The sequence below is a fragment of the Podarcis erhardii genome (assembly GCF_964252035.2).
Source record: "Podarcis erhardii genome assembly, chromosome: 9".
In the NCBI taxonomy this organism is placed as follows: Eukaryota; Metazoa; Chordata; class Lepidosauria; order Squamata; family Lacertidae; genus Podarcis; species Podarcis erhardii.
The window spans coordinates 60038515-60063634 of NC_138512.1; the positions used below are offsets into that span (position 1 = coordinate 60038515).

The 25120-nt window shown below is 41.6% G+C and overlaps 1 protein-coding gene and 1 long non-coding RNA gene across 2 annotated transcripts in view; both read left to right on the forward strand.

The window, feature by feature from the left end:
• LOC309350578 (uncharacterized protein) overlaps nucleotides 1-19461 on the forward strand; it is a 50458-nt gene extending 30997 nt beyond the window's left edge. The window contains exon 19 of the mRNA XM_081877548.1: nucleotides 17203-19461. Coding sequence (XP_081733674.1) covers nucleotides 17203-17227 — 25 coding nt within the window. The 3' untranslated portion in view covers nucleotides 17228-19461. The remainder of the gene's footprint in view (nucleotides 1-17202) is intronic.
• Nucleotides 2380-5076, forward strand: LOC309350434. Its single transcript, XR_014160366.1, has 2 exons — nucleotides 2380-3276; nucleotides 4961-5076. It is a non-coding gene; the product is annotated as an uncharacterized lncRNA (long non-coding RNA).
• Nucleotides 19462-25120: the final 5659 nt, after the last annotated feature.

The following is a 25120-nucleotide window of genomic DNA, read 5'->3' on the forward strand; positions in this document are numbered from 1 at the left end:
TCAGCCAAAAGCCTTATTGAGCAAAGACTAGCAGACATTGAAAATCAACACAACCTCTCCAGGGGTGGGGGTGTCTGCTCCCCCAGGTATCACGGAATAACCCCACCACTTGGCCTTCCATCATACATGTCATCTCTTTCATCTGTACCACACCGACTTGCATTTATTTGTGCAAGGTTCAATGTTTTTCCATCGAACCTGCTGAGCCACAGATTTTCCAAGGGTTTGGTGTCTCCGCTATGCGAGTGTGACGGGAAAACAGTTGAATCTCTTCCACATATAATGTTCAACTGTCCCTTACATAGCATAGCCAGGACTAAATTCCTGGGTCCTGCTTTACTGCGCTTGGTTGGCAGGCCTGTTGAGTCACATGCCGCACTGCTTTTGCAGGATACAGATCCTTCTGTAACTCTGCAGGTGGCGAGATTCCTGAATGCGGTTATCTCACACACAAAAACCACCAAAAAACAACAACAACAACAACAAAAACTAATCGGACAGTTATGATGAGAGTGCATGACGGATCTCGTCTCCAGTTTTCCTTTTTCTGTGAACCGTCCCTTGGATCTTTCCGGGCCCCAAGCTGTTATTTGTCACTGCTCAATGACCCACCCTTGCATTGTGGTGTTCCCCTTCTGTTGTTAGATGTATTGGTTTTTATGCTTCTGTGCTTTTATGTTTGTACATATTTTATGGGCTAATAGCCGTAAATAAATTTACTTACTTACTTACAATAATGTTGCTAGGGTGCTTTCTTATATTTACATTAATGTTTTCCCATTTCGTTCTCAGTATTCACTGTGCTGTTTTAAACTTCCAGAAGCATCTAGTATCTAGCATCAACTGAATACAGCTTGCCATCCTGCAAATCATTTGCATCCATTCCAAAATTCAACTGAGCTTTTATTGAAATGGTTGAGGGTGTACAACCAACAAGAGTTGAGAAGCAAATGCAGGGAAAACATTTAACCCTTATATACATTATTGTAACTTGCAAATACAAGGTGCAGCTGCTTCTAAGATGTTTCTAAGACCATCACCATTCCAAACACACCATACCTTTAAAACATGATCACACCACTTTAACATTCATGACTTTCCACTCACAACACTAGAATTCCAAGACGCCTTAACAAACTACAGCTCCCTAGATTTCTTGGAAGAAACAATATGCTTTACATATGCTTTTGATATACAGTGTGCATGTGACCTTGACCCCCTGTGGTTCTTACAATGTGACTCTTCAGCAAGACATCTCCTTGGCACAAATTCACTCACCCTCTTTGGTCAGGCGGCATTGCGGGGTGATGCTTATTCCCCACCCCTGCCATGACCCAACAGGGAACATCTGCTCTGGAGATTTTCCTGGCCGCCGTGACCTCAAAAAAGGGTTCTCGCGCCAGTCAGGAAGTCAGATTTGTAGCCTGCCCCCAAATTGGCCAATCACGGGCAGGGTGCAAGGCTGGCTCCTCCCGAGGGGTGGGCCCAACTTGTAATAATAAAATTTAAGGTCTTATATATATATAATAAATGTTCATAAATGTACCAACCAAGCATGTACATAGATCACACAGGAAGACCGACCTGAAACTATTTTGACTCCCAAGCTGACCAAATGTTTTCTCTGCAAGGAGGGAGGGGATCAGGGAGCCTTCCCACTGTCTCAGGAATTGAGTAATCACCATTTCAAAGGGTGACAGACTACCAGGAAAGGCAGTCAGATAAGGCATTATCAGATAAGCTGGCAGACAGGAAAAACAACAACATTCAAATTTCTGTTGTGGACCACCTTTTCTGTGATGTAGGTATGATGTTTGTGGGGGGTGGTCTTGGGCTACACCCCTTCTGTGATGTATGTATGATGTATGGAGGGGTGGTCTTGAGCTCCAGGGCAGGGAATTTAAAATGTCTATATAAGGGCAGGCACACCTTTGTTCTGGGTCCTCCTCCTTTCCTACATGTGAGGGGAGCACCCTGTTGCAACAGATCAATAAAGATCAGGCTTACTAGCTGCTTTGCTTCTCAGTATTCTCTGGTTGGCCTCTGTTATTTTCTCCTACAAATAGAGAACCCACGTAAGGACTCTATACAGGCTCTTGGATACCCCATAAGGGGAAAAGGACAGATTTTATTTACAACAGACTGAGCCAGCAGGTTTTCTCTGGTCCACCCTCCGGGTATAAATTACCGCCAGCCTCCACCACCCCACACAGTTTCTGTTCAGATCTACCCACCTCCCTGTCTGTTATGCTTTGCGTGCTGTGCTTGACCTTGCAATGGACTTTGCTGGTTGCCATATTCAAGGCTGGGCAGGAATTCGTCCATTGGTCTAATTGGCCTTCTCTGATGGTTTTGCCTACCTCATAGCAATTGTCACAACTTTGGCAGCTTAGACCTCTGCTTGCCTCTCCAGAGCTCAGGGTATCCTGTTAAAGGGATTTGGAAGGAGTTGCTTCTGTCCAGATGCCCAGGCAGGGGCAGGGGCTGTATCTACACTACAAATTTTAGCTGGAGACCAGTCAGAATAGGGGGAAACTACGCAAGTGGGAGGAAGCATTGCAAATGAGGTGCAAGAACTACATTCACTACAGGCATCCCTTCCACTTAAATGTGATTCACTCTGTATACACACAGCCATGGGAAATAGATAGGGGGGAGGGAGGGAGAAGGAGAGAGAGAGAGAGAGAGAGAGAGAGAGAGAGAGAGAGAGAGAGATTCGTGATGGCATGAGAGAGTTGGCATGAGAACAAAACTAACAGATATTCTTCAAAAACTTGTAATGGAATTTCTCTCTCCCAGTTTTGACCCTAAGGGTTTTTAGCATCTGAGTAAACACACTGTGTGTGATTATGCTCTATTTTATATAAATAATTTGAGAAAGCGCACACGGACCAGAATGATTTTTACTAGTATGTACAAGTTCTTAGTCAAACAATCTGTAACTGAGCTGACCTTTTTCTTTTTGGATCCAATATTGTGCTAGCTCTTAATAGTTAACTTTAGATGGCAGCTCTAGGGGGATTTGATTTAAGCTAAATATCTGCCAAGAAGGAAAGAACTTTGAATGCCAGCTGGAAATGGCCCCTCCCCTTTCCCAGATGGCCTATCATAGATAACACATTCTGTGTGTGTGTGTGTGTGGTGGAAATAGTACTCTGTGTATATGTTCTTGCATTAGGCAAGGAGTGATAAGCAAGAAGAGAAGTCCTTTGTAAAGGAGTAAACTTGTGGGAAGACTGAAAGTCACGATCCAGACACATGGCAACTGCAGGAAAGGTAAGGAAGACTGTTTTTATGGCTCAGTTTATCTAAATATATCTAAACACAACATGCTAATGTTTGCATTTGCACAGATGCTACATTGCTTTGAAGAGGAAAGAGCTAAGTGTTGCTACATCCCCATTGCCAAAGCAGAGACACCTCCTCTGATTTTTATTTTTGCGCATTCACTTCGCAGCTGCAAAAGACCAAGCTGGAAAAACTTATCTCCTACTTGTAGATTCCAAACATGAGCCTGCTTGATATACGCAGAGGAGACAAAGAGCAGGATGTTATATTTTCCCGACAATGCTAAAAAGCTGGCATTGTATTGTGTAAGCGTTAAATAATAAAGGAAGAAGTTCTGGATTTAAAGGTTGCCTCAACCACAACTGGCAGGCTGCTTTACCCAAGTTACTATTTCTAAATAATCCATTCCATATATAGAGATAAAATATTTTTACAAACCTTACCAACTTATTTTGATAATAAACCTGTCCTTTGTATAAGGATGCATGTATATAATTACAGTGTTCCCAGCAGCATATGTTGTTTGACATTGTCTTGTATCTAATTGCATCAGTGCATAAGAAGACGCCGTTTTTCAATTATGCAAATATTCTTGGCCTTTTGCCTCAGAAAGCAAAACTCTCTAGTTTGATTTCCAAGTCAGTATTTTTATCTTTCATCTGCGGTGGAAATTAAACTCTGAAAAGTGTGATGCAAAAGGTTAGAGTTGTACTATGCCATAGGCCATAGTCTGACTCAGGTGCCCTGTTAAACGAATTTCATGTAGGAGAGTAGGAAGGAGCAGAGTCAGCCAGATTTTATACCTGCCAGCAGAATCATAACAAGAGAGATTGCCATACAACTCAGTGCAGTGGTACCTCGGGTTAAGAACTTAATTCGTTCCGGAGGTCCATTCTTAACCTGAAACTGTTCTTAACCTGAGGTACCACTTTAGCTAATGGGGCCTCCCGCTACGCCGCCGGAGCACGATTTCTGTTCTCATCCTGAAGCAAAGTTCTTAACCCGAGGTACTATTTCTGGGTTAGCAGAGTCTGTAAACTGAAGCGTCTGTAACCTGAGGTACCACTGTATAAGGGAGCTCCTTAAATATCTCCATTATGAGCTTTGTGACATTCCTGATTCTAAACAGATGAAGTGTTTTATGCACGTTCATGTGTCTAGGAGATATAAGTGTGCACCATTTCAAAGAAACACAATGTTCTTCAAAGGGAGAAATAAGACATGAACCTTTGGACACCTTTGCATGTTACAACAAGTATGTCAACATGAAGTGCAGGTGTTGCATCCCCCTCATGGCCCTTCTAGCGCAATGTAAGGGGGAAACAATTTGCAGGAGTGAGATATGACAACTGGTTTTGTATTTGGAGCTGATGTCTCTCACCCTTGCAAACATTAAGACATTATACCAGAAACACATTTATCTTTACTGATCCCTCTCTTTGTGTGTGTGTGTGTGTGTGTGTGTGTGTGTGTACACTATATCTATATCTATATCTATATCTATATCTATATCTATATCTATATCTATATCTATATCTATATCTATATCTATCTATCAAAAGGTTTCAGATTTATAGCACAGAACAGCAAGGGACATGTTATATTAGACTAGATGTCAGTAGAGACAAACAAAACTGTCTGTTTCTTTTCTCTGTGTTTTATCTTTTTTCAGCTAGAAATTCAGTTCTCCACATTTATGTAGCAATTTGTGATTTTAAAAAAAATCCTCATGACAATTTGTCAGTGTTTCAGTGCAATTTTTTCCTAATAAACACATCTATGTACGCAGAGTTGACTAATCTTTTTGCAAACAATTTGCCCAAATATAGTGAACTATTTTTTATACACACACACACACACATCTATGCATGACTTTTTATGCACATTCCCTCCTAATAGTTGCATTTTTGTACACCTTTTTTTGATTGGAAAACAGCACTGCGAAATGAAAAAAAAGCACAAAATTCAAACAGCTATGTTTTGGTTAAATGAGTCCTAATTAGGTAATTTCTTATTAAAATGGAAACAGGATCAAATTCCTTCCCCATGCCTGGATGTTGGAGGGAACAGTTTCTCCAGCCCAGGCTTCTCGCCTACACACCTGTTTTGAAGGTGCCAGGAATGTTTTGTACAGAGGAGGGGTCAAGGAAGCCTCTACCTGCAACCTGTGAAGGGATACTACCTGGAAACAGGGCTACAAATCTCACCTGAGGTGTTGCAGGTTCAACATTGGGAATAATCCCCACGTTTACCCATACACGGCAGAAACTATTCTTCATTAAATGGGGATTAAATGATGCAACTTATGTACTATTAAAATGCCTTATAAAATGCCTTATAAATGAAAGAACTGGGTGTGGACCTTTACTGTTCTGGTATATTAACTGCATACCACAATAACTATGTAACTGAATGCTGCAGGCAGAGATTCAGAAAAGGCTGCTGTTAGTGGTAAACAGCTCAGAAGAGCTGTATTTCAAGGAGAGAGATTTATAGTAGCTTGTGGTGCAACAGTCATGCAAGAATCCACAGCTTATCATGAACTACATACAGTTTTATGCAGGGTGGATAAAAAGCAATGATTTTTTTTAAAAATAAATTTTTTAATTTAAATCGGATTTTTAAAATAAAGATAGTTTCTAAAGATAGTTTTCTATTTAAGTTACATTATAGTCCAAAGGCTCTTCATCAGGAAATAAGGATTTGTTTAAAGTTTTTCATGTGTGCTAAAACTCAGTCTGAGGGTTTTTTAAAAAAAATTGTTTAACTACATCAGTTAACAAACATGGATACATATGCTATAATGTTATTGTTTTAGTTAAATAAATAGTGTAAATTGTTATTAAGGAAATAATTATTTTTCTCCTTCCAATAAAGTACAGCAGAAAGGTTGTTCAAATATAAACAGTTAACTTATTGAACCACACAATAATTTTATAATTATCTGTCTATGTATTTCTAATAGTATAACTAAATCAGTAATTTTTAATATAACTATAAAAACTACTCTGAAAATTTATTATTCCAAAAATGAAACCTTCATCTGGTTGTAAATACTAAGATTATACAAGAAAGTATGAGTCTTTCTGTTAAAAAAAAATATTTAAATCAAGTCTTACTGATTTAAATCAATTTGATTTAAATTAAATCCACCCTGGTTTTATGACAGTGCAGTCTCCTATAATACCCAAATTCCCATTTTCAGTGTTTCTTTAATATGAATGAAGCCTAAGGGCACAAAACAGAAGGCTCAAAACTGGTGAGGGGAACAGATACACAGCAAAGGGCTTCTTGGGCCAAGGAGGGTCAGGGGGCAGCTCCCCCCCCCATCACGTAAATCAATAAAAATACTTAACTAACTGAAGTTCTGCCCAGGAGGGTCAGGGGGCAGCTCCCCCCCCCCCATCACGTAAATCAATAAAAATACTTAACTAACTGAAGTTCTGCCCCCTGTAACATGAAGCCTGTCAGGAGCTTGTCCTACACTCCAGTAGGACCCTGGCAGAGACACATGCCCGACTGGCATGTTCTCTCCCTCCTGGTTGAATGTTCGGGAGCTTCAAAAGCTTTCTTCAGCCCGAAAATCATAGCGAACGATGCCAACAGACATCAGCACACTTAGGGATCCTCAGAGTCTTTGCAGTTCACATGACAAACCTCAGCATTTTGGCTAATCTACTTTATTTACATATAAATACACACGGAGCACTGCAACACGGCTCCCTCTCTCTCAAGCATCAGACAGCAAAGAGAGAAAGAACAAAGGACAATAGTCCCACTTCACGGAACACAATAACACAAACATCCTGTCTCCATCACTTCCCACTCTGTGGAGTCAAAACATACCACGTCATGTGAAAAACAACAATTCCATGACTGCAATCACGGAGCAGGAATTCTAACATAGCCTGCCATCCCCAACATATATCCTGGCTATGCCCATGCTTCATGGTTGTTGTATCAAACTAATTCGTACCTATATCCCATTGTGGAAAACTTTGAGAATAAAGCACTTGTTGAGATTTCATCAGCAACAACAGGGTGAAGCATGAAATCAGAATCCAGTAGGGAAGTCAGAGAATTCTCTCCGAAACAGAAGCAGAATTTGCAACTGTTTGCAAGTTTGTGCCATATCCAGGCTGGAAATCAATCCAGTGAATATGATCCATTCCAACCCAATGAAAACGATCAGTATTCACTCCAGTGCCATTTTTCTACAAAAGAGGTACCTAAGCGCACCATGAACTTCTGCTTTGTTCGCTTAAGAGTAGCAATGGCGCCATGTTGTTGTTTTTGAAGCCCACAACAGATACATAAATTATGTTAAATAGCCAACAGTGACGCAAATAATGTAGTATATGGCAAACTGCACCAAAATGGAAACAGTGACAAAGACAAGCACTTCTCTTGTGCACATTTCTGGGTGTACAACCTAGTTCACAGCAAGGCTGCAGTCCCAAACATACTTACTAGGAAGTTAGTCCCATTGAACACAATGGGACTTACTTATGAGCAAACACATGTAAGATTGAGGCAACAAAAGTTTTGTGTAGAAATTGCAGAGGGTATTTGGCAGGGATCTCTGCTTTTTAATTTTCGATGGTTGTAACGCACCTGGGACCTGCTAGTGTAGTGCAGGTAATGAATTATTATTATTATTATTATTATTATTATTATTATTATTATTATTTTATTATTATTTTATTATTATTTTATTATTATTATTATTATTATTATTATTATTATTATCTGAGCATCTTCTATACTGTATCTATTTATTTTGAGTGGCTATTTTGAGGTGGAGGGCAGAGACTGGATTGTATGAAGACCGAATAGCTATATTCAAGTGGATGGGTTGAAGAGTGGTAACTAAGAACACAAGACATGCCTGATGGATTATGCCAGTGTTCCTGCTCTTTCGCTGGAATAGATGGACCAATGGTTTAGCATAGTCCAGGCAACCGCTGTACGTACCCCAAGCTGTTAGGGTGAGCCAGGCTGCAAACTGAGCAAATACATAATGTCTTGTTGGAAGAGGGAGAGATTATTCTTGCCAGCAGTCTCAACTGATAATATGCAGAGCAATTTTGAAATAAGGCCTTGGGGCCAAGGTTGCGCACTCCTGCTGTAGGGTGAAAGTGGCAATCTCCATGCTGACTACAGCAACTCCAAGGTTGCAATCTTAACTGAATCATTATAAGGTACACTGTGAAATTCATCTCTGACCTGTTTTGATTGGCTCCATTTCCACAGGTGATCAAACGCAAATGCATAACATCTTGAGTTTCCTGTGACATTATTGTTCCTTACTTTCTCCTTTTTGTTTAGCTGGCCTTATGCTCTACATATCACTACAATTCCATTTCTTATTTCCCCTTTTTCTGTAGTTTGCAGCAGTAGTGGAATACAAATGTTTAGTTTGGATTAGCTGATCCAAACAGAGCCAGAGATTGGAGGCGGCAGGATGGGATGCAATTGTTATACTGCAGGGGTTGGGTGCGGAGGGGACAGAGGTGGAGACGGAGGAAATCAGTCTCCTTGTTTTCTGATGTGTTTGTTTTGTTATCATCTTTTAAAACAGCACACAGAATGTAAGTGGGGGGAAAGTTGGCCAGACTGTGTCTCTCCTCCAATCTCACATTTGAACTCAGGAAAATTATGAATGCACCATCACTTTTAAAAGGAACGAAAAACTGTCACACAGATGCTAAAAAGAAGTGTAAAATGGCAGCAAAAACTGCTGTTTGGGCAATAATAGCACAGGATGAGGACAACTGATCTCTGCTGGGGCTTAGATTTTAAGTCCTCAGTGGCTTGGGACCTAATATCTGAGGGAAAGCCTCCTCCCATATTGTCCTGCCTTTGAAATTCATATTTGATCTTGTTTTCATTAACTCCATTTCCACAGGTGATTAAATGCAAAGCCGCAATCATCTGGGAAGTTGGCCAATTGCCTTCTGTGGAGGAGGTGGAGGTGGCACCACCAAGAAGTCATGAAATTAGAGTGAAGGTAAAACATATGATTCCAAAAGGGAGCGTGCTTTCATTCATTGTGAATTACGATTGCAGTGGCTAAGGATCTTGTGCCTAAACTCTGAAAACTTGGATAGGGGAGTCTTGAGTGGTGGAGGAATGGTTCTGGAAGACTTATACTTAAAACTCAGAAGTTATTCTTTCCTCACCAGTGTCTATTGACAAGGCAGCTCTTGGCAGAACTGAATGGACTCCATGCAAAAGAAGAAAGATCCTGCAAAATTCTCAATCAGATTTGTGCAGAATTTCAGCAATAGTTTTGGTGTGATTGCATATGAAACTTACACAGCAATAAGAAGCCATGCATATCCAAAAGCTCCGAGCAAGTTCAAACAAGATTAACAGTGAAAGATTCTCCCTGTTGTCTTTCATACAAAGATTATCCAGTGATATGACTCCAGCCCCTGAATCATGCCACAGCTGCAGTCTGAAATAAGTCAACCCAGGCACAATTTTACCATATTGCAATACCTTCTGATGATTTACCTGGTATGCTTTGACCATACCGGGACTTGCTTAGCTTCTTCAAAGCGGTACCCTCATGTGCCTTTAGATCATATCCTCCAAATATGTATTTCTGGCTAGTCCTTTGCATCACAGTTAGTAAAATCTGAATGAGATCAAGTGGGTAACATTCTTGCTGAAACTTCCCATGTGAGCTGGGAATACCTGATTCTTTGAGGGCTCTGTTTCCAAACTATTTCTCCATCAGGCGATGCAGTTGTATTAACAGGGTATCTGCATGATCTCCTGTTCACCTGGAGACCCATGTTTATGACAGAGACAAAAAAAATCAGTGCCAGTTCCTGATGAATATGTTTGCTAGGTGGAAGCAGTGAAAGTACTGGAATCGTATTTTGCATTCCCCCTGCAGATAGTGGCCACTGGGATCTGTAGGACAGATGATCATGTACTGGAAGGCATTTTCCCAAACATAGACTACCCAGTTATTGTGGGTCACGAAGGAGCTGGAATTGTTGAAAGTATTGGACCAGGAGTCACTTCTGTAAAGCCAGGTAAGGATGGGGCAGATCAGAAACTCAGAAGTGCCTGTGTATTGGACACCAATAGGATTTGTAAGCATGGTGTAAATAGCTTGACTACACATCAGCCCCAGCAATCAAGGCCCAATAGGGATGGTGGGAGTTGTAGGATCACATTATGTACTAGAAATAATCTCTTTCTTCAAGTACCCATCAGAATCATAAGAAACCCCATACCCCAAGGATCCTTGTCCCAAATCAATGACCTTTGGGCATTGCCACCAAACCCAATAGTATGTTTCTCTGTTGAAATACCTCTTCCAATAGCTTCGTAACAGACAAAGTAGCAATCTAAGCACTGGCTAAAAAATAATTAGGAAAAAGGAGCTAGATAAAATCACTATAAAATATTGTGGTGATTTGGAGGTTCAATCTGAAATCCCCCTTTTCTGTTTTCCTTTTGGTGTCCTCTACTGTGGGTTGGTGAAGGACCCTATGTGAGAGGCAGGCAAGGAAAGAGCTCCCAGGGTGGGAGGCAGGGGTGGGATAAAGGGAAGCTCCCAGGTGAGAGCTGCGAGAGTCCGCTCCTTTTTGTGTGAGATAAGGGTTAAGAGCTACCTTTGAGAGATGACTTTGCATTTTCTTTTCTTTCTTTTGTTCTTGTTTTCATTTATTGTATTGTATTACGAAAAAGCTTCAATTTTTAAAAAATATGCTGGTGGAGGGGATAAGAGATTGCATGCGCTAAGGATCCTTGCCCACCATCAGATTTCCTTTGGGCATTGATGCCAACCCTGAAATACATTTCTCCTTTTCCAACATTCCTGGTTAATATCACTGTGTTTCTCACACAAGCAAGCAAGTATACCCTGGCAGAAATGCTTTGGCTTTGTTGGTTGACAATAAAAGCTTCCTTGTGCAAAGGGGCCCTCTGTGTACTGGCTACAAATTAATCAGGAAAAGGGGGTTAGATAAAAATCACTATAAATTGTTGTGGCAATTTGGAGGCTTAATCTGAAATCAAACTGGATTTGAGTTTGTTTGTGTTTCTGGTAACTTCTCTCCCTTACATCAGGGATGTTGGCTTACATTATGCATGTATGTTCTGTATTTCATTAATACTATTGCTACAAGTTTGTCATGGCCTTTGAATAGAACAATAAACCTATGAACTTAAACTTTGTTCTTGTCCTTGTTGTTTTCCCACAAGGTGACAAAGTCATTCCTCTTTGTATTCCCCAGTGTGGAGAGTGTGGCTGCTGTTTAAGTCCTAAAGCTAACTGCTGCCTCAAGTCCCAGTAAGTTCATCTGGCATCTTCTATTAAAGATTTGTTTTTCTTAGTAATATGGAAAATTAGTATTTAGTCCAATTTATGATACAAACCAGTCTGAATCTTCACAAACAGCCTCTGTGAACCTCTTCAAAATTTGATGCCAGATAAGACCAGCAGGTTCACCTGCAGAGGGAAGGAGATCCACCACTTCCTATGGACGAGCACATTCTCCGAATACACAGTTATGCCTGAGGTTTCCATTGTAAGAATTGACAATGATGCTCCACTGGATAAAGTCTGCCTCTTTGCCTGTGGGTTTTCTACTGGCTATGGAGCCGCAGTCAATTGTGCCAAGGTAAGAATCAATTCACACTTCTGTTTCTCAAATAAGTGAAACAAGAGTATGCTTACTTCCTGCTAGAGAAGAGAGGCACCTTCAGATTTCACTTTTCCAAAAAAACAACAACTGATGCTTCTTGAACTTCCCTGCTCTCACTGGGTCAAGCCTCCCAACAGTACCTCTAAAAGGAAGCAGCAAAAGGCTGTTGTTTGGGTAGATCATTGTGTTTTGATCTTACTTTCCAGGCATTGTTAGTTCACCAGCTTTACTCCCCAGAAGTCCCCTTTCCAGGGTTTCCCTCAAGCAATCAGAGACTGTACCTGTGTGAACCTAACCTCTTCTCCTCCCTTTTCATGCCTCTTCTGGTTCTGAGAGATAAGTGGGAGGGAGCTTGTCACAGCAGGAGGGGGAGACAGCCATGACTCTTCACCAGCCTGATTCATCTCTGCCTCTTGGTGTATCTCCACTTGAAGAGATTTCACCCCTCCCATATCCAAGAATCTGCTGATGTTCTCTGCTGATTCTCCAGAGAGGAGGGGCGGTTTCTGCTCTCTACTTATTCCGCTCCAGCCTCACATCAATGTGTTGGAGAGAGAGAGAGACTGAGTGTTAGAGAGAGATCGTATGTATAGATAAGGTTGCTGCTAAGAGCAGCTGCAGACACTCAGTGCAGTTCAGCTTTTTCGTTTAGACCTCATTTAGCTCTGTATATAGTTGTGTATTATAGTTGTAGATAGAATAAAGAAGATACAGAGCTGTTCTCCGAGTCGTTTGTGCTCTGCTGTACTCTGCTATACTCTGCTGTGTGGCGACTGTCTTCTTGTTGGAGTGAATCTGGTGCTCACAACTCTAAGCTGTGAGTCCACAGCTCTTTGACCTGTTCCTGTGCAGAAGGTGGCCTCTGGAAGTGCTACCCCAGCTCGCCTGGCCCAGTCGGGGCTGAAGTGGATGAGTCCAGTCGGTGGCACTGGCTCATGGGCAATGCTGACACCACTCACCTCCCAGCTTCAGCTTCTCCCTCTGATTCTGGACTTCTCTGCGCCACAAACTTTCCCAGCTCAATAAACCCTGTTACTTCTTCAACTTCCGACACTACCTCTTCACCCTGTGACCACTCATCATTATCCTACCACACCACTCCGCAGGCTCTGAGCCTTCCTCTCTTTGTGATTCTCCAGCTAGTTCCTCCCAACATTCCTCTGCATCCAACCAGTCCATGGCATATTTTGTATCTCATCTTTCCTTCCAGGAGCTCAAGGTGGCATATACCCCAACTAGTTTAGGTCCCGCAATATTCCCAGTGACTGACCCAAGGTGACCCAGTGAGCTTCATGGCAGAATGGATATCTGAACCGTGATCTTCCAGGTCTTAGTCCAACACCGTAACCACTACACCACAGTGTCTCTCAGTTCTGTCTCTCTATGCCTCTTCTCTTCCAGTCTGCCAGTCTTCCTTCCTCCCAGATCCTCAATCCTGCTACATCACTTGTGTTCTGGGAAGTCCCTAATGCAGTTTTTATTAATTTGCAGGTTGAACCGGGCTCTACCTGTGCCATCTTTGGCTTGGGAGGTGTCGGACTGTCTGTTGTCATGGGCTGCAAAGTTGCTGGAGCATCCAGGATTATTGGGATTGACATCAACAAAGATAAATTTACTAAGGCCAAAGAGTTAGGAGCCACAGAATGCATCGCTCCTCAAGATTTCAAGAAGCCCATGAATGAAGTTCTGGTAGAGATGACAGGTCTTGGTGTGGACTACGCATTTGAAGTGATTGGACGCACAGACATTGCGGTATGTTTTCTGTTTTGATGCTCACATCCCCATTTTTCGGCTCTCCTGTTCAGCCTAGGGCTCACATCTGTGATCTCTCCTTATATAAGCAATGCACCTGGCTGGGACTACGTAAAAGATTTAGGTGGGAAATTCTGAAGACAGAGGGAGGAGTCACGGTTGGAGGCAACATGCTTCTGAATTCTACTAGCTGGAAAATGCAGGAGGAAAGAGCATTGCTGTACTCTGGTCTTGTTTTGGGCCTTCCTACAGGCATCTAGTTAGCCACTGTGATGCTGGACTAGTTGGGACACTAGCCTGATCCACCAGGCTATTATGTTCATATGCTTTTATATTGCAATACCATTTCCATTTCTCACCTCATTTTCCTGTGTGTCCCAAACAGGTCACTGCCCTTAAATCCTGCCATTTGGGCCATGGCACCTGTGTACTTGTTGGGGCACCTCCTGCAGGATCACAGCTCTCCATCGACCCTACTCTGCTCCTCACAGGAAAGAAATTAATAGGATGCTTGCTTGGAGGTGTGGATTGGTTAAAGTTGTTGATATATGGCAGCTACTGCATTGATCCATAGAACTGGAATGGACATTGAAGGTCACCGAGTCCAACCCCCTCCTCAGTGCAGGATCTGCAGTGGGATACAGCCACATCATCCCAGATAGATGGCCTTTCAGCTTCTGTTCAAATACCTCCAGCCTAGGGAAGCCCATCACCCACTGAGCCAATCTGCTTCCCTACACTAGGTAGTTTCTCCTAATGTTTAGCTGAAATCTGCTTCTCTGCAGCCACAGCAACCCTGATATTTTTTTTTATAAAATATTTATTAGGGTTTTTTATAAAAGAAATACAAAGATAATAAACAGCATTGCTTTGTTTTAACAAAATTTCATAACTTCTTTGGACTTCCTCACGTCTCCCGCTCCCACTTACATCGTTAATAAATTTTTTCAAGCAAATTATCATCTTATTTGCGAATTTATAACCACTCAATTCAATATAGTATAACAATTCTCCAACAAATTTTTGTTTCTCTTAATCTCATTTATCGTCAATTTCCGATCCAATTTAGTGATGGCCAATTATTTATAACCAAGCATCCTTATTAACATTCCTCTAAATCACAATATTTTTGTAGATAAATCTTAAATTTCTTCCAATCTTCTTCAATCCTTTCTTCTCCCAGGTCTCGAATTCTGCCAGTCATCTCCGCCAGTTGCATATAGTCCATCAGCTGCATCTGCCATTCTTCCAGTGTGGGTAGATCTTGAGTTTTCCAGTTCTTAGCGATGAGTATCCTTGCTGCCGTTGTTGCATACATAAAGAATGTTCTATCCTTCTTTAACACCTTCTGGCCGATAATACCCAGAAGGAAGGCCTCTGGTTTCTTAGTGAAGGTATACTTAAATACCTTTTTCAGCTCATTATATATCATTTCCCAGAAGACCTTCACTTTAGGGCAGGTCCACCAGAGGTGAAAGAATGTTCCTTCATTTTCTTTACATTTCCAACATTTATTATCAGACAAATGGTATATTTTGGCAAGTTTAACTGGGGTCATGTACCATCTGTATATCATTTTCATTACATTTTCCTTTAAAGCATTACATGCAGTAAAGTTCAGCCCAGTGGTCCACAACCTTTCCCAGTCCTCAAACATAATGTTATGCCCAATATCCTGTGCCCATTTTATCATAGCCGATTTAACCATTTCGTCTTGTGTATTCCATTTCAACAGCAAGTTATACATTCTTGAAAGTACCTTAGCCTTAGGTTCTAACAGCTCTGTTTCCAACTTCGATTTCTCCACCTGGAACCCTAACTTTTTGTCATTTTTAAACACTTCTTTAATCTGAGCGTAATGTAACCAGTCTCGCACTTTATCCTTCATTTTCTCCAAACTCTGCAATTTCCAATTATTTCCATCTTTTTCTAATATTTCCCAATATTTTGGCCAGTCGGCTTCCATATTGGGTCTTTTTCGGGCCTTAGCTTCCAGAGGTGAAAGCCACCTTGGAGTTTTTTTTTCCAATAAGTCTTTGTATTTTGTCCAGACATTAAATACTGCTTTCCTGACAATATGGTTCTTAAAGGCCTTATTGATCTTAACTTTGTCATACCATAAGTATGCATGCCAACCAAAAGCATTGTTAAAACCTTCCAAATCCAGCACGTCAGTGTCTTCGAGAAGTAGTCAGTCTTTTAGCCAGCAGAAGGCTGCGGCTTCATAGTACAACCTTAAGTCTGGCAGGGCAAAGCCCCCCACAGCAACCCTGATAGATGGCCTTCCAGACTCAGCTTAAATACCTCCATCCCATTGGCCTTTGATTCTATTAAGCTTATTTTCTTAACTTATAAACAGGAGTTATCCTCATCTTCTAAAAAAAATTACGGTAATTTATAGCTCACACATCCTGACATTTTCTGTTCTTTAAAAATAATAATCATCCATCTTGCATGCTGATCCAATGTCCTTTTATTTCCCCCACCCCAGGTTGGAAGTTAAAAGATGCTCTCCCTCAACTGGTTTCTGATTACATGAAAAAGAAATTTAATACGGATGCATTAATAAGTCACACATTGCCCTTTGAGAAAATTGCTGAAGGCTTTGAGCTTTTACATGCAGGAAAAAGGTATGGGTTCTATGTTTTATTTTTTATCCTTCCTTCCTTCCTTCCTTCCTTCCTTCCTTCCTTCCTATCTCCTGAAAGAATGGTGGAGTGGCAGCACTTGGCTGACCACCCAAAAGCTGAGGGGTGAGGTGGAAGTTTGAGGAGGCTGGGAGGTCAGTGTGCTGAAAACACCCCAGCAGAGCCAATCCATGGTTCCTGCTGGTTCATTTGCATCATGCCAACCTCCCAGCCATGTCACTCCTCTTCAAATGGGGCCTCCCTGATCCAAATCCAAAACATTCATCTCTCATGACAGTCAAAAGAAATTGCCACATCTCACATGGCGGGGGGAGAGTGAAAGGTGAAAATGTTCATGTTCCTTTTTACATGCTTTGGAAACGTCAGAATTTGACTTTCATCAAAGCAATCTAAAATGCCTCAGATGACAGTATACAGACTGTTAAGAGCTATAAACAGAGCCAGCCCTGACATTAGTCAGAGTGAGATAGCTGCTTCAGGTGGCAGATGCCAGGAGATGCACAGCACTGGGAAGATGCTGGAGGACAGAAATTTTTGGTGCAATGTGAACGGACCTACATCCCCTGGACTAACCTGTTGTCCTTAGGCACAATGATGGATGCAGTCACGTCATCTGTGTCAGAATAGGATTTAGTAGCCAGTCTGGTCAGCTTCTGAACATGGAATGGGAGGGAGGCACTACCATCTTGTCCTCTGACTCAGGCCAAAAAATGTCTTGGGCCAGCCCTAGCTATAAAGTATTCAAGCAGAGTCAAGGCTGTTGCTATGATATTTCCTGATGTCTACTGAATTTTGCTAGGGTGCTTTCTCATAGTTATATTAATGTTTTCCCTTTTCTCTTTCAGTATTCGCTGTGTTTTGTTGTTTTAAACCTTCAGAAGCATCTAGCAAGAGGGGCCACAGCTGAATACAGCTTGCCATCCTGCAGATCATTTGCATCCCTCCCCAAATTCAACTGAGCTTTTATTGAAATGGTTGAGGGTTTACAACCAGTAAGAGTTGAGAAGCAAATGTAGGGGAAACATGTAACCCTTATATCCCTCATTGTAGCCTGCATATGCAGGGTGCATGTGCTTTTAAGATGTTGCTGGAGCCCTCTGGTGTCCAACTAGGAACCTTCCAACCAGTTCACCACCCCCTGTTGCAACGAGCCATTGTGAACACACTACGCATTTAAAACACTATCACACCACTTTAACAATCGTGATTGACTCACAGAGCTACAATTCCAAGACCCCTTAACAAACTAGAGTTCCCAGGATTGAGAAACAATGTGCTTTGTGTATGCTTTAAATATACAGTTTGCTTGTGACCTTGACCCTTTCTGCATGATCAGGGTTCCCATTCACAGCAGCCAATACCCTTTAGACCTTTCAGTCAGTGCTGGACTAACAAATTCTCTGACTAGGGCTACGGAGGATAATAACTAAATGAAACCTCCAGATTTAGGGGAAGTATATCCCTAAGAATACCACCATATCGCTCCAAATATAACCCACCCCTGAATACAGCCTATAACAGATCAATACCATAATTAATGAGAAGCCCCAACAAGAGAGGCCCATTGCCTTCACAAGCTGCTTGTGCATCTCCCAGAAGCATCTGGTTAGCTATTGTATGAAACAGGACATTGGACTAGATCAGCCTTTCTCAACCTGTGGGTCCCCAGATGTTGTTGAACTACAACTCCCATCACCCCTAGCTAGCAAGGCCAGAGCTCAGGGATGATGGGAGTTGTAGTCCAATAGCATCTGGGGACCCACAGGTTGAGAACTGCTGAACTAGATGGACCCTCGGTCTGATCCAACAAGGAACTGATCCTAGATTCTTATGTTAATCATACTTGGACCTTTTGTCCCTGCGGGTGGGTCGTTCTTACAATGTGATCCTTTGACAAGAAATTTCCTTGGCACAATTGACAATGCTTCTTTCTCATCTCAGTGGGACTCATTACATCTGGGGCAGGCTAGGTATGCATGAGTGGTGATAGCACTATCAGCTGACTTGGAGAGCAAGAAGAAGAACATTGTTCCTTTCCTGAACAGCTGATAGGTACTACCCTTGTTTTTTCCAGCAAGGCCTATATGAACACCATCCTGGCTGGTCGATTAGACTAGGAACTCTGTAGGCAGCACCCAATCACATGCTCATTTCCTCAGACATCTTAGGATATATGGGTGCCCCAGAGCAGTCTTTTAAAATGTTCCCCAGGAGCTCAACAGAAAGCAAACAAGCAGCAATAGTTTAGCTGTAGAGAGTCCATCGCTTGCAAGCCAAAAGAGCGAGGCCTCTCCATTGGCACTGACTGCAACTTTCTGTGCAGTGGCTCCCACTCTTGAGGAGAAAGGCCAGTTTGTAAATCGAGTAGAGGCACAAAAGAAACTTCAGAGGAAACTTGCCTGCGTGTAAATTCCTTCTTTGCATTACAGACATGATCTGCTAATTGTGTAATGTGCTTTTTCTTTTAGAGCAACAGCAGTAACAGCACTTGCTAGTGAAGAGCGGGGGGGGGCATGCATGCAGTGCTTTCCAGATGTTGTTGGGTGCCTGTTCCTAGCATAGCCAGGGCTCGAGGATGATGGGAGTTGTAGTCCAACAACATCTGGAAAAGATGTGGCTGAAGTCGTCAGTTTGGAAAAAGGGAAAAACTCAAAAGAGAAACTCACTCTTAAATTGAATTCCACACATCTCTGCAGCAATTCGCCATTTTATAAAAAGTACTCGTGAAAATTCATCAGCATTTTAGTGTGTGTTCCTCCTAATATACTCATTTTTGTATATAGTTTTTGACTGATACATGCATTTCTTCAAGTATATTCTCCTAATATATGCATTTTAGTGCACATTGCTTGGTTGGAGAACTACATCGCAAAATTCAGAGACATGAGAATTTCAAAGGATAATTGTCTTTTCCTTCGAAAAGTATGAAGGAAGCAGCTTCTCACTGAAATGCAAACAAATTCAGATTTCTTCCCCATCCCTAATCTGGAGGGTATAGCTACTTACACTATGGAAACTATTTCCTTTTTGTTACTGACTTTACTAACTGGCTTTAATAGCCAAAAAAGGACATATATAGCTGAATAAACAGATCTTTACAACCACCCATTTCTGATGTCTCCTTTAGTGGCTTGGGTATATATTTAGCTTGTTAACAAGCTCAGAGCTGAAACTTGATCTTCACTAACTATAAGCCAGCTGTATGGCTGATTTTTAGTTTACGTCACTGGCCTGTGGATATTTTTTACTCTGTAGCTCCTGATATATTCAGCCCTGAAACATAATATTATCCATAGCCAGATATTTTTCAAATACTCTTTTAAGAGGCAAGCAAAACAGCCACTGTTTGGGAGTTTAAAGCTTTTATTTGAATATGATCCACTGATTTCAGACATAAAAGTCAGCTAATGAATGGAAATGTATCAGTACTTCAAGCTCCGCAATTGTGAAAATGGGTTAGCATAATCTCACCGGCTAGTTTAAGTCATCTTTGCATATTTGCCTCTCATAGAGCCTGTTTGGTGTGACCTTTGACAGTTACAAGTTAACGAAGGCCAACTAGCTGTCATGCCAACACTAATCATAGGGTGGCTGCCACCATTCAAAGGGGTTTTAAAACCACCAGGATTAAAGGTGATATAGATCCACGAGTGCCTTTTTAAATTTGGGGTGCTGTTCCAACCACCCTGCTTTTAGCTCTGTTCTGTATTATATTTAAAAATAATGTATTTTCAAGAGGGAGGAGGCACTGGTGAATTTCAGAGCTCCCGAATAACCCAGGATAAAAACAAATGAAGTATTAAGCAAAAGTAAAATTCATTTAGGAAAATGAGAACATACATTCAGAAAGGTAGCAGTATGGGAGTGAGAAAACTCAGGTTCGGGGGCCAAATGTGCCCCCACCTCTTTATGTGGCCTGAGGACCCACCTATAAAAACCACCCTCCTCAGTCACATACCCTCTTCCCAGATGAGTAGCTGGTAGTGTGGTAGGATAATAGTGGTCACCTGACCTGACAGGGAGGAGAGGTGAAGGGGCAAGGTGGTGGGGAAGTCAGTGTGGTACAAACAGACCAGCAGGAATGTCAGATTGGCTCCACCAGTGAGCTTGCACTATGCTGCTCTCCCCTCCACCGTACCCCAGTAAGCAGTGACACAGTTGTCTGGAGGTCAGGGGAGCTCTGCTGCCCCACCATGCTGACTGCTGCTGACACAGGGCACACTGCTCACCAGTCCTGCTTTGCATTCTCCTTGAGTATTTTCACTAGGCTGTGTCTTTGAATTATGATACAGTGGTACCTCGGGTTACATACGCTTCAGGTTACAGACTCCGCTAACCCAGAAATATTACCTCGGGTTAAGAACTTTGCTTCCGGATGAGAACAGAAATCGTGCTCTGGCAGTGCAGCGGCAGCTGCAAAACAGGCGATGCATTCCATTCTTGGTGAACTCTTATCCTTCCTGTCGTTTCTCAAACAATGGAAGTTGAGCCTCTCTTAAACACAGGAACCATGCCTGTTCTTGTTAGCTTTCCTGAGAAAGATCTAATCTTGCCATGTACTCTATGCACTTTGCCACGGCTACAGCTAAATGAGAAATTTCTTACTTCCTTTCTGTAAGAAATCAGAAAGTTCTTACTTCCCGACACTGCAGTGCGTATGTTTTGACATTGAAAAACAGCTTAACAGTGGCAGACAAGAGAGAAAATGGAATTCATTCTTATAGCATTGGCCATTTGTTTGTTACTGTGGGCATACTATAAGGGGAAGCTGACAAAAAAAACACCCCACAATAACACATATTATGTGTTCAAGGTTAATTGGCAAGCCCACTGGAAATGTTTTATCACCCATCACAGCTTACTAATATTTACAACATTATGTTGCAGAAATATACTACCACATGAGACTTGACCCGTTTATACTGGGAAATAGAAAGTGTTTTACTTGCACTTTTTTAAAAAAGAAATCAAACCCCTCTCCACACACACATAATCACGGTCTCAGACATAAGTAGGTGTTCAATTCAAGAGACAACCCAATGCAGGCCAAGCTCTCCTGGAGTAGAAACTACAAATTCTGAATGTAAAACAGATTCCTCCTCCAACCCTCATTTAAGTGCTTGGTACTCTTGGTAATCTGATTGCAGCAGAAACACTCTTTTGACTGGTTTCTTGCTGTTTCAATTATATAAGGAAACATTATATAAGAACCATTAAGGCCTTCCGTTTTTTTAAGCAAAATCTTTGTCCAGCAATAATCTCACAGTATGTAAATATTTACTATAACTTCCTGCTAGAGTTTTATTTCCATTTAAAGATATGAAATGTTTTGTTTTAAAGCTGTCATATTTTTAGAGGTCATTTAGGGAACAGAAGGTCAAACTATACTGATGCATTATTTTAAAATAGGCTGCAGCTACTTTTGGAAAGATTCCACAGTGACTGTGTTGCAATATATAAGCTTAACAGCATCCTAAAATGTCACAATGTAAAATACACTCAAATCAGTATAATTTTATTCCACATTATCATACTGTTCTAAATACCCATCTCAGCTCTGATATGATTGGGCTTCCTCAACCATGGCATGCAAGCATGCATGGACTACTGTTTTCCCACCAAATCTAAATGTTGTGGACTGACTTTCATTTGTTTTCTGTTAAAAAGTTCTTACTGCTGACCTCAAAAACTTTCTAAACCCCCTTCATGTATAGATTATGGTTTCCAACCAGCCAGAAATTATTGGATCTATAAACCACACAGAGGACTGTACATGGTTGGTGCATAATAGCAACAAATAAATTTGCTTTTATTTCCTCTTTTGGCCTAGTGGTTTGTAAAAGGAGGCTTAAAATCAGTATTTTAAAAATATGCATTAAAACAATAGTATAACACAATAAGAAACATTATATCATATTGGTTAGCTGCCCAAATCAGTGCTTCTATTCTTAACCTGGTTGCATGGTCCTGTGGTTGATGAAGGGATGTTCTTTCACTAGGCAACAGTTGGGTAAGAAGGATCCATATGTATTCAAATGTTGACCTCAGCAAAATGGGCTCTTGCCACAGGGGAGCAGTTTCCATGCCACTTGCGCCAAGGAAGGATGGGACCACAGTGGGAAGGGCCTGAGCTCAGTGGTACAGCATCTGCTTTGCAAAACTCCCCAATTCAGTCCCTGGCATCTCCTGATAGGGCTGGGAAAGACTTCCGGAATGGATTCAGTTCAACCTCTGAGGTACCACTGTATTGTAAAGTCAGAGTCATGCACCTAGAAAGTTAAAGTCAGTCTCTGCTGCTTTCTTGTTCTTGTGTCAGCTAATATGCTGCCCGTATCAAACGAGCATTTATTCCACATATTTGGACTGTAATAATCCAGGATATTATTAATATCCTTTAGGACAGAGGCTTTATCTTATTTGTGACCTAGAGTACATAGTAACGTTTAAGCAATCTTCTCTACTGCTTTATGCTACATTAGCCAGGGACATTTTGATAATTCCTCTGCAAATCCAACCCCTGGCTCTTTGTTTCACTTCAGAAGAAAAAAGGGAGAGCAAAACACATGCTACAGTTTGTCTACAAAGCTATTGTAAAAGCAATGAGATCATTGTATATTTTAACAGTAAGAGTAAACTTGCTTAATCCTTAACAATGAGCCAGTTCAAAGCTGACGTGGCCAGGTGGGAAGTGCTTCTTCTTCTGTGTGGTCAAATCCACTCCTGTGATATATCTAACTACGAACGGTATAGCTAGGTGGGGTGATTTTGCTTTCTGCACCATTACTGACCTTCCCTGGGGGCCAAACTACATGGTTGGTTATTGGTATCCACTGGAACTGATAGGACAGAAGGCAGAGAGACCAACAGCAGGAGGCAGCCAAGTCCAGGGGGCCGTGGGTGCATTGGCACCCACAATAATATATTTGTGGGGTCTGGGCCCCACCAAAGTCAATGGGCAAAGTTGAAGCCCTTTTTGTGGGCACTCACAATCTTCAGCATGAGATGACACCTATGACAGGTGGTACCAGAGCCAATGACAGGTTTAGTGATTATAGGAACATAGGAAGCTGCTTTAGAGAGTCAGAGCATTGGTTCACCTTGCTCAGTATCGTTTACAGTGCTTGACACTCTATGGGATTACAGGCAGGGTTCTCTCCTGGCCCTGCCTTGAGATACCAAAGACTGAAACTGGGGCTTTCTGTTCGCAAAGGTTGAATTACGCATAAAAGGGGAAAGTATGCATAAAAGTGATTACACTGGCGAAAACAACATACAAAATTGCATTGCTTTAGGGCAGGCACAGGCAACCTTTGGCCCTCCAGATGTTTTGGCCTACAATTCCCATGTTCCCTAGCTAACAGGACCAGTGGTCAGAGATGATGGGAATTGTAGTCCAAAACATCTGGGAGGCTGAAGGTTGCCTATGCCTACTTTAGGGAGAGTACGAATTAAATGCACATATTCACATAAACAAAATGCAAAAATGCATGGGATATGGGGCAGTAGCTTGCAAAAATGTTTATATTACAAGAAATGTACACGAAAATACTGACGGACTTTCATGAGGACTTTTTAAAAATGCAAAACGTGGAAATTTAGCAAAAATCTGAAACTGAAAACATGAGAAATTGAAGGAAACCAAAATTGGCAGATTTATCCATCCCTCAAGCTAGGAGTACCAACTTGAATAAAATATGGGGGGGGGAGGTAAGCCCATGAGACGGCGCACGCATACTATTTGAATGGAAATGCTCACCAACTTTGGTGGGGGCAGGCCCCCTCTTTTATTGTGGCATTATCCCTGAGATTTCTCACCACTTGAAGAAGTGAGGAGCAGCAAACAGTACTAGAGGTTGAAGCAGTTGGTATGACTGCAAAGGAAGTGCAAATACTTTTCTCCTGCTTTCCTTCATTGCCTTTATTCTGAACTAGGAAGAGCACAAATCTTGGTGGTGAAATGGATGTCAGGCAGTCATCAGGACAACAAATAGCATAGAACATAGTAGCAGCAACAAGAACCCTGTCACTTTTTGCAAATAATTCCATTCATTCGCCACACACATTTAGTGTGAATATGTCTCTCCTCAAAGTGGTCATAAACTTGTATGTAAAGCTGTCATAAATGGGGGGAAATTCCTGAGGGAAACCATCAACAAGCCATTTTTTGCTTTATAACAGGCAATAAACGCCAAAAGTCTTGTTTTCCCAGCTGTCATCTGGGTCTGCTGGAACAAGTTGAAATGTTGCTGGGCTGCAGATACCTCTTTGCCATGAAATGTTTGGTCACTACAGATTAGAGAAGAAACTCTAGAATCAATACAATAGTGCAGAAACATAAACCATTGTTAACGCTAAAGTGTTTCACAATTGTACAGAAAGGCAGGTGCAATGCTGGCCTCCTTATACAAAACTAAAAGCTAAGTGAATAGTGATGGTACCTAAAGATAAAACTGAGTTTGTTTTGTAACCTTTGCGATAATGTTCCTGCTTCCCACAATGGCTACAGGGATATCTCCAATAAGTCCACACGCAAGGCATGAGCAAGACAGATAAAAAGGTCGTGTTCAGTGAGGAACATACTATGGAAACCAATTCAAGCCCATAAACATATCCCACATAATTACTTTGATCCCAAGGTCATAAATGGAACATAACATAATATAAAGCAACATGAAAATCAATGTTAGTTGAAACAGATAAGGTGGGCAATGAGAGGCTTATCAGGGATAGTACACAGCACAGAACAAAAAGAATGTGCTTCAG